Raw genomic sequence first — 10,160 nt, 5'->3', positions numbered from 1 at the left:
ACTGCCACACTAAAGAGGAGGAGAAGAACAAAGGTTTAACCAGGAGAGATGAATGACTACTCATGCTAAGTTCCCTTTTGCTCTTTTCTCCTACGATGTAAATTATAACTACTATTCTACTGAGCTGTAAAATACTTCTAGAATGTAAATTACTACTTGTGCTTGCATTCTCCTTGAATGCAAAATACTACTTGTGCTAAAGTTATTAGCAAGGCTTACCACTTACCTTGTATTGAGATAAAGTTTAGAGAGCTTCTAATGAAGCAGTTCCCTTTTTTCTTTTTCTTTTTCTTTTCAATCTTTTTTTTTTGGGGGGGGAAAAAACGGGGTAAACTTACTAGGTTTAAGTGATGATGAACATTAGCGACAACTAGTTATCAAAATGAGACACAAAGTGGAGTGATTTCGAGGTTTTCACTCAGTCATTTAGAAGAAAGATGAGATTGAAAAAAAATGTTACCCACATGATTTTCAAGATGAAAGAAAGACTAGCAGCACTTTATGGCTATGAATGAATAAGTATACTTGAGATACAAATATTACAACAGTTGTGTAGTTCTATAAGAAATTGTAACTTTAGAAAATAATATGTTTTAACCAAAAGAAAAGGAGATGAAGTGCCCATTAATGACAAAATGAATGATAAAAAATAAGCTGACGTGAAGACAGAGACCAAGGCCTACAAATGCTCATTTAAAAAGATGAAACCTATTGAAGTTGTCCGAATTAAACAAGGGAGCAAACAGATACAGATAAAACTAAAAATGCAAGGATAGCTTTGTGAAAATAGCAGAGCATCATAAGACTTTAAGTGCAAAATCAGTTGATAACAAAGAGAATATTAAAATCCAACCAAAATGAGAAAATCTTTCAAGAAGTTAGATACCATTAACAACATCAGAAGTTAAAGCTAGATGACATGTAGAATGAAGCATCCATATGAATCAGATTCGTAATTACAAACATAAAAGAAAGCAATTGTACATAATTTATCCACATAATCCTCCGTGAACTATAAGACCAGCAGTTTCACCCCAAAGGAATAGAAACAAAGATAGAAGTGGAATTGTAGACACAACATCAATTGAACAGCAGAATAAAAAAGTACAACATAACAATAACTGAAGGAAAATGTAACCAATAATCAAAAGCACCATTAAAAGAACTTGTTATACTGGCTAGTGAGAGAATCCCTGAGATTAGAATAAAGGCCAAACAGTGAGTACTGCCGAAGGTTCTCAACTTCATACCATGAATTCAGGGCAGAAAGGTGCTTATCTGTCCCAGAAAATGCTAGCTGTATCCCAATACTGCAATCAACAGACCCTCCATGGTTTTTGCAGTTGTTTGTATTAATTGCACAATCTTGTTTGTTTAGGCACACAAAATTTGATCTTCCCGAACATTGAGCACAACCATCCCTTTTCCAAAACAAGTTTTGCAGCCTGCCTTTCTTAAACTCAAGCACCTGCATAAACAAAACCATCATCAGTTTCTATAGACTTTTACTGAGGTAAAAAAGCTAATACCATTAAAAGAAATCCATTCTTCTTATCCCCTTACCAGAGTGAAGCTTGTTACAGTGTAGGTACCGTTTGCAACAAACGCAGGCCGAGACCTTGCAGCATATTTTCGACCAGCAAACGCAACCATATACCCACCAACTACGTCCTGAAAATATCAAAGCTGCCAGACATTATATATCATATTCATGTGACAGAATTACAAGTCTGTGAATTGACAAGGTAAAGGAAGTGCTCCAAATAGATTATTTGGCTTGTTAAGAACAAATTTGACAATTTGGGCACATTTTGGCTGACACTTTTACTGCTTGCTATTCTGGTAGCAAATATGATTTCTTTTCAATAGCAAAATGTGCAATCAGAACGGTATTGCTTTCATTGTTTTCTCAATTCTAGTCAACTAAGATTTAACTATTATCTCATTTTGCTTTTTTGCAACAAGCAAACACAAAATTGGACCATAAAGATCAAAGTAAACTTAAAAATTACATTAATTCTAATCCAAGGATCCTCAGATCCAATCATTCCAGAAATTCTAGTAATTGAATATTTCAAATAAATTATTAAACAAAGATAGAATAAGAGTGGATGGCTGACCGGAGTAAAAGAGGAGGTGTTAATGGTGAGGAGAGAGATCTCATCAACTTTAGGTCTAAACAGAGCGAGGCGAGAGTTGGCGTTCGACAGAGAGAGTCGGCGATCGCAAGGGGACAACTGAAGTGAGCTGTTGAAGAAGAATGATTGTCTCGATGCGAACGCGATTCCAAAAGTGAACCCATCCGAAATCTGGACTTTCGTGTCCGAACACGGTAAGTACGCGTGGTTCGTGTCGTCGCTTGACTCCACCAATAGTGATGGCGTCGCCGCCGTCATCAGAAAAAGAAGAAAATAAACCGCCGATTTCGCCATAATTTTTAGTAATTTGGTTTTTGGTGGATCTGATCTGATGAGTCGTTGAAGTAAAAGCTTTTTTTTCCAAAGAACCAACTTGAATGTTAGTTTGGATTTGGCCCGTTTGTTTAGATTAGTTTTGGGCTACGCATATCAAGCTTATGAGTATTATTGTATTTGGTCAAAATATGCTGTTAGTCACTCTACTTTGACAAAATTTTAAATTTAATATTTTTACTTTAAAAAAATAAAAAATTAAGTCCTCTTAGTTTTTTAATTTAAATATATCAGTCCTATCATTAACATTTTACTATTTTCCGTTAAGGTCTGTTACCTTGTCATGTTGATTAGGCTATCCTTATAAATGTTGCATATACTCGACGGAAAATAAACATATTAAGATAACAAATTTTAATAGAAATTCCTAATTAAAGTTTTTAAATTGAAAAAGTAGTGGGATTGAATTTTAAATAAATCTCAATTTTTAAATAAAAGACTAAATTTTAACCTTTTATTTACTATATCTATATTAATAATATAATAATGCATGAAAAAATAGTAATAGTAGGTAAAAATATAGATTTTTAAAAGCAGGTAAAGTTATAGCTGGGTTAAAAGAACGTGAGTAGTTTCTCTAAAGAGAGTTGTTTTTATTTTAAAATTATACATGACAAAAAGTTTTTTTTATTATTTTAAGATATAAATTTTAAGTTTTATTGATTAATTTGATGTTCGATTAATTGAATACCATATTTAATCAAGAGTTTTAAGTTATAAATTTTACTATAATGAGTTAAACAAATATAGGAGGTTATTTTTGTGGTTATTTTTGTTTAAGTTTACGTTTTGGTTTCTAACCTTATTTTATTTTGTAACAATTTAACCATCTTTTAAGAATGGGATGAAATCGAACATGGCAAGATGGCAACCATAAATGGCCATGACACCCGGTGAATATAGCCGCTAATTTTGCACGAAAGCAGGCTCATAATCTCCTAGAACGACGGGTTCTTGATAAAGACTGTATAATTTCAAATCTTATAGAATCAAAGACTTTGACCAAACATACAAATAGCGATGGCATGCGCCCCATCATTGTCAATACTTTTCTGTGTAAGGGTTACATGATTTACCATTTAAGTCAACCCAAAGTTGCTCAAATGTTGGCTAAAAGGAACAAGTCAAAAGCTTACTTTCGTCATGCCACATGAAAACTTAACAAAAAAGAATCCTTTTGCTAAACAATTTGGAATAAGTATTCAACTTGGTCTCAAAGGAATCAGAAAGATGAACTTTTAGAAGCAAGTTTCTTGAAAAGTACCTCTATACCTTTGTGCAGGATACAGAAAAAAAGAAAAGAATATCTTGACACCAATTCATATGAGAAAGGTTAATGTTATATTTCCATTTTCCAGCAAACTTGAGACAAACACAAGTCCTTTTCGCCAAACTGATCGAAACAAGGAAAAAAAAAAACCTCAAATGGGTTCCTCTTTGTTAAACCCAGTTCACAAAACAAAAAGAAAAATGAAAAAGAACCAAGTTAGAGTAATCACTTCCCTAGAATTTACAGTAACTTCCTATGCAGTGACTTCAGTTAACTGAACTTCATCCGAGTGTGGCGCAGAAGATGTCTTGGGTAGTGGTTGTAACAACTCGGTATAGTGGAATTCAATCTGTAGTCGGTGATGTAGTGGTGTTGATGCCATTAAACCCTTCTTGATATCTGCTTGCAACTCCCTAATAGGTATAGCAGCCAAAAAGCTCTTTATGTATTCCTTGCAGGATTCCTTGCCTCGACAAACAACCTCCTCGTTGCCCTCAGTCTTGATCAGTTCCTCAGGTTTGGTAACTACAGCTCCTGCAATGGAACCATCCTGAACCTGTGCATTTTTTGGTTCAACAGCTGCCGTTGGTACCAGCTGATTGCCATTTGATTTATCATCTGACGGTTGAGCAATATTCGGTTGTAGCTTGTGGATTATTGTATCACGGTCAAATTTCAAGATGTAAGCCTGATTGCATCCCTCATAAAGCCTCTCTCCTAATGTGTCGATGATATAATAAGCTTCTGGTTCAACCTTCAGGATAAAAAAATGGTCATTCCAGCTAACAATGAAAACCTGAGGTTCAGCACTGTTCAGACATTCTGCACGACTAATCTCGTCCCAGATGTTATCGAATGACATTGCACAATGCAAAAAGTCAAATTGTCCCTCATCCATCCCCTCAGGATGGAAAAACCCGATAAAGGACTTCCTTGGCACTACGGAAAGAGGACGTATTTTAGCTTGTAGAACTGTCTCGAGATCGAAGTGTTTGTCAGGGAAACGTTCCCTATAGATTTCGTTTTCACAGAGGTACCTCCATTCCAATGAGCCTTCTCTTATCAAACTATCAAATTGAGACTTAATGGGCATCAAATCACAGTTTTTCTGAAACCAATCAGCGATAACAGCAACAAGGGCTGTACATGCACTTTCACCAGCGGCTCGCTCACTCCTTTGATCGATAGAAGCAAAGAAGACATGGGATTGAAGCTTCAAGAGTCCATCACGGCTTACCACTTCTTTCTGTTCCCAACTGCCAACCGCAAAATTGTCCTCCCCAAATTCAGAAACTGATGTACGGTTTACAGATGAATCTTCATCAGTTTTGTGCCACTGCCAAGACAAATGACAGCTACATTCAGAACTTAAAATACTCAACGAAATTCAGGATTAATAAGTTAAATGATAATCAGACAGTTTACATGTGAATTGAACTAAAATATCAATGAATTATTCTTACCCCAAGCGATTCATCAGAACTAAGCTGACGGCGGTCAAAATCAATGTCATCTCCACCTTCTTCTCCATAGGCTTTCTTTAACAGTGGTTCCCCTTTCACTTTAGGAGACCTGAAACTCAGCTTCCTTTTTCTCCAAGGCAAAATGCTGCGCTTCGAAGTCTGCAGAAGCGATGGCTCTGACATCGATGCAGCAGAATCCTCAAAGTTTGAGCAGCCGACATCTGATTTCCGATTGCTGTAGTACACCCAATCCTCACTGATCCCCACGCTGGAGTAAAATGATCCCCCAGCATAATTCGCATGTGCCAGAGTACCATAACTAAATGACTTCCTAATGGTGGAGTCATCCTTTACCTCGTCCGATTCTCCTTCCTCAAAATCATCTAGTGAATCGGTGTCCAGTGGATACTCACCATCATCACTACGAGCAGAACACCTTCCTTCACTACCATAATCCTCTCGACAAGCTTTTTTTGCTCTCCTAGTAGAAACGTACTCAGTAAAGATTTTCACTTTTCTAAGACCAGCTTTAATCGCAGAAAGCTCATCCTTTTCCATTGTGACACTTTCTCCAGACTGAAGAGGTGATGCAATAGGCACTACAGCTCTCTGTTCCGGCTCACTGGTTTCTTGAGTAGTTCTTAGTTCCAACAGGCTAAGTGATATCTACAGGATGAATAACAACTTAATAATTATAACATGAAAAAAAAACATATAGCTCCGAATGAAGAAAAAAAAAAGAAACTTTCGCAAGAGGCACATACGTAGAGTTGGGGACTTGGCTCAGCGGCACCAGTGGAAAGTGTGAGCGGTATTTTTATCTCAAACTCTTTATCTTCAGCCACAGATGCATATTCAGCAAGATTCAACGATGCCGTCCCAACAACAGTAGCCTTGTTCTTTGGTCCCTGGTTCAGCCCCTGTATCGAGAAAGATAACCTCTTGAAACGGACAACAGTACGATGATAAAAGAAAAACATAACCTTCCATAATTTAGACCAATCAAAAAGATCAGACAGAAGAATTAGTAAGTCAAACAAGAAAACCAATGATGGAAACAGCTGTTTCTGATGTTTCCTATGGAATAAAATTAGCAATGTTTCAGAACATGTCCAACTGTCCTATAGTCAACAGTCATAAGGAAACAAAACAATCAGATGAATAGCAAAACTGGTTCGAAACTAAATTCTATTCTATGGATTTGTATAAAAACATGGATCAGATAAAAAAAAAATCTTCATTTCAATTTCAGACCAATTGAACAACCAAAATAACATACCAAACAAAATCAAAGAGTAATAAATTGAATACCCAAAAGGCCAAAAACACTTAACTCTTCAAAGAAACATGTTCTTGTGAGACTTACATTCAAGACAGAGAAAGCGATCTCCCAAGGATGAAAGACATTGTCTTTATAAGCCGATAAGCTACAAAGGGTTTGAAACTCTTCATCCCATATAATGACGCCGTTCTGGCCAACGCCGCCGTCGACTTCTTTAGTGAAATTCCTCTTAACCGTTCGCCTTAAAGAACCAAGTGAAGCCTTTGGACCTTTCCATCGAATCTCCACCGTTAATTTCTCCGGCTTCTCCTCACCTTCCCTTTTCAGATCCCACCCTTCTAATCTCCTTACAATTAACTTCACCTCGTACTTTTTCGAAACCAGAGGCGGCCATGGTCGCCACCTCATCATCTTCACCACCATTTCCCAAACCCAAAATCCAACAACAACAAAGAAACAACCTTAAATTCGTGGAATTGTAAATTTTCTCGAAAACCCAGAAATTATATATGTTATCTTTCTGGGTTTTTGAAATGTAAACCCCAAACTACCCAAAAAAAAACAATCTTGAGGTTCTTGAATCAAAATAGAGAAGGAAAAGAAAGAAAGGTAGTTAAAAGAGATATTAAAAAATGGCGATTTTAATAGTTAAAAGGGAAAATGATTTGATTTTGAAAGGAAAAGGGATTACTCTCTTGGGGACAGAGTACAGAGACAGAAGGGAAGGGGGTCCCTATTTATAATAATAAAAATGAAGGGAGAGAGTGGACATTGATGAAGGAAGAAGGTTGAATGAACTTAGGCTCAGGGTCAGGGGTTAATAGGGTAACTAGGGTAACTAGGGTTAAAAGTGGGGGAGGCCAACAAAGACAAAAGGGTTAAACTTTAAGTAAGCAGAGAGAGAGAGAGTGAGAGACTATGATTCTGGTATCGACGGGGGCACGATGTAACCGCGAAATAACGATATTGTTTTTTTTTTCTACAAAAAGAAAAAATTAGAAACGCATACTATTGGTAACATTCACAGTCAACCTTTGAATCCACTCACAAACGCACACTTTGATCCCTCTTACTTATTAGGGTCAATCCGTCCGACAAATTTGATTTATTGTTTAGAAGCGGCTCAAGGTACATTTACTTTGAATTTTGATAAAATTGTAAATACTTCATTCATTTGTATTTTCACCCAGATAATTATCATAAATCTTAAAGATTAAAATATAGAGAATTTAAATACTTTAGGACTTTTTATTGTAGATGTAAATTAATCTCAATCATTGATATAATTTGATTTATATTTTTAAATTTAAGAGAGTTTAACTATAAATAAAATTTTAAAATTATAATCTTTCAAAATTAGACTAACTGTATGATTTGTCAAATTAAAATTCTAACATCGTAACATTAACCCTTATTGCCTTATCAGTATTCAACAAAAAACAACCTAGCGAAGGAGAACAACCTAGCGGAGGAGGCTTCCAAGCGATTCAATGAGGACCCTGATGGATACGTGAAACTAGGGATAGCCACGCTCGTTCAATATCTCAAATGAAATTTCATGCATATGCTAGCACTTCTTGTGGTGAACTCAATATTCCTTGAAAATTTTGCTTGTTCTGACACTTCCATAAACCCCATAAGATAAATGTAATCATATCCCATGGAAGCATTTGAAACTCAACAACTCCCTAGACCAACATTTACGTTCTAACCACTGCCAGAAAGGGATAAAAAAGAAATCTGATTGCATATTATTAATCCGCAAGGATATCTATACCTCTCTCGTAAAGGGGTATATGCGTAAAATATGATCCATAAATTTCAAATCAAATCACATTCCGCACAAAGAGCATTATAAGTAATATGCTTACGATATCGAAACTGATTAGAGTTGAAACAATCCAACAATACCTACCAAACAATTCTTGAGTCAGAAGATATATTTTATAAAGTAATTTTATTTTTGAGACTAATGAGATTTTTTTTCAAAAAAATTTATTTAATTACTTCATCAAAATTCTATTACTCGATGTAACAAGGTGCTTGAAGAAGCACATGACCTGGAAATGCAAGATATAACATATTATAAGCATTATTAAAGAATAAGAAAAAAAATGTAAGAGTTTGAACATCCTTTAACATATCATGATAAAACACATGTATATGACCTACTCATTAATTTTGATAATCATATTCAAAAATAAAGATCATAAGTGTACTACCGGTAAAAGAAATATTAAAAAATTCACAAGCAAATTTAAGAATTTTAAAATAACTTTATTTATTATTATTTTTATTTCACTTGAATAACATAATAATCCAGATATATATAATAGAAAATATTTGGTATAATGAATGTAAGATATAATAAATAAAAATTAAAAATAAATACATATATAATTTTTTTAAAGATATTGACAATATCCAGATATTAACCTATATATATAATTCAATGTCTATCAATAATCAAAAATAGGTCATAAAATTAGGAGTGGCCCAAGATTTTGAAAGAATATGTAATCAATAAAAGCATTCAAAATTGTGGGGGAGTAGTGGCTAGATATGTACCCACTCTTGAAATTACATAATAGTAAAAATAACAGTAAAGGGGAAGTAGGGTCGAATCCTCAGGGATCGGATTGTACGAATTCTCGTTTCTTGAAATCCTGGACAATTTCTTGGCCAAGAAAACCTGCGTTCCTGAAAAATAAAAAAATAAAATTAAAAATCTAGAAAAATAAAAATAGAATTTAAAGTGAATTGAAATTGTGAAATTAAATAAATTGCAGAAATTAAAATGAGGAAAAATAAATAGAGTTGGGAAAAAGAAAGTTTCTTATGCGGCGAGATTCCAACCTCCGGTTGTCTCGTCCTGCCTTGGGTTCAATCATTGGCTTTTAAGTAAGCCTTCTCGAGCAAGATAAGTCAGTTATAGTGGAAGAGGACGCCTACGACCACCAGCTCCTAAGATTTAGACTTAAGATTTGGCAGAACCTGACTCTAACTAATAATCGCTTTTGTGGGACTATCTTCTGCTAGATCACCACTTCCCAACGGCGAATACCACATCGTTTTGTCTCTTGGATTCGCCAACCTCAAACCTAGAAAGCCAATGAACCGACTATGTAATCTTCCCAAAACGTACAAAGCGGCCGTTCCTTGCACAAGTTGAAAAGATCACCTATTAAGGGACATGGACGAAAGCGTCAGCCCCGTAGTGCGGAGAAGCGATAAATACCCTGTTGAGAAGGCTAAGCGCAGATTCTAAGCCTCATGAACCTTTTTGGGGGATTTTGACAACCTTCGGCTAGATTAGTTTAGTGGCTCATGATTTTTGGGGAAGAAATAAATAAAATAGATATGAGATTTTTATTGAAGAAAATATGGAGAGAACAAAAAGACAGAGTTTTTGGGAGAGGGAATGTTTACAGGAAAAAGAGATGTCCAATATATGCCATTCCATCCCCTATTTATAGTACTAGAAAACCTATTTTATTCCTAATAAAATTCTAAAATATAAATACAAATAAATAAAGATAATTAAAGATAAATAAAGATAAATAAAAATAAATCCTAAAATTAAATCTAAATAAAAATCCTTAATAATTATCCTAATATAATTGAAATTAAAATAGAGTCTTGTGCTATAAAATCTCTTCTTTTACATTTTAGTC

General features: G+C 34.9%; 2 protein-coding genes across 2 annotated transcripts; both read right to left on the bottom strand.

Moving 5' to 3' along the window:
• Positions 1-868: 868 nt before the first annotated feature.
• LOC108461271 (uncharacterized) lies at positions 869-2,563 on the bottom strand. Its single transcript, XM_017761063.2, has 3 exons — positions 2,121-2,563; positions 1,564-1,671; positions 869-1,468 (listed from the first exon to the last, which is right to left on the bottom strand). Exons 1-3 carry the CDS (start codon positions 2,430-2,432, stop codon positions 1,157-1,159), a joined length of 732 nt encoding a protein of 243 aa, XP_017616552.1. The 5' UTR covers positions 2,433-2,563; the 3' UTR covers positions 869-1,156.
• A 1,157-nt stretch (positions 2,564-3,720) lies between these two features.
• Positions 3,721-7,347, bottom strand: LOC108461283 (uncharacterized). The gene is made up of 4 exons (XM_017761079.2): positions 6,571-7,347; positions 5,969-6,124; positions 5,205-5,870; positions 3,721-5,077 (listed from the first exon to the last, which is right to left on the bottom strand). Exons 1-4 carry the CDS (start codon positions 6,907-6,909, stop codon positions 3,995-3,997), a joined length of 2,244 nt encoding a protein of 747 aa, XP_017616568.1. The 5' UTR covers positions 6,910-7,347; the 3' UTR covers positions 3,721-3,994.
• Positions 7,348-10,160: the final 2,813 nt, after the last annotated feature.

The sequence above is a fragment of the Gossypium arboreum genome, chromosome 2, assembly GCF_025698485.1.
Source record: "Gossypium arboreum isolate Shixiya-1 chromosome 2, ASM2569848v2, whole genome shotgun sequence".
Classification (NCBI taxonomy): Eukaryota; Viridiplantae; Streptophyta; class Magnoliopsida; order Malvales; family Malvaceae; genus Gossypium; species Gossypium arboreum.
Note: the sequence above shows the minus strand (reverse complement) of the source record. Positions and strands in the feature narration are given on the sequence as shown.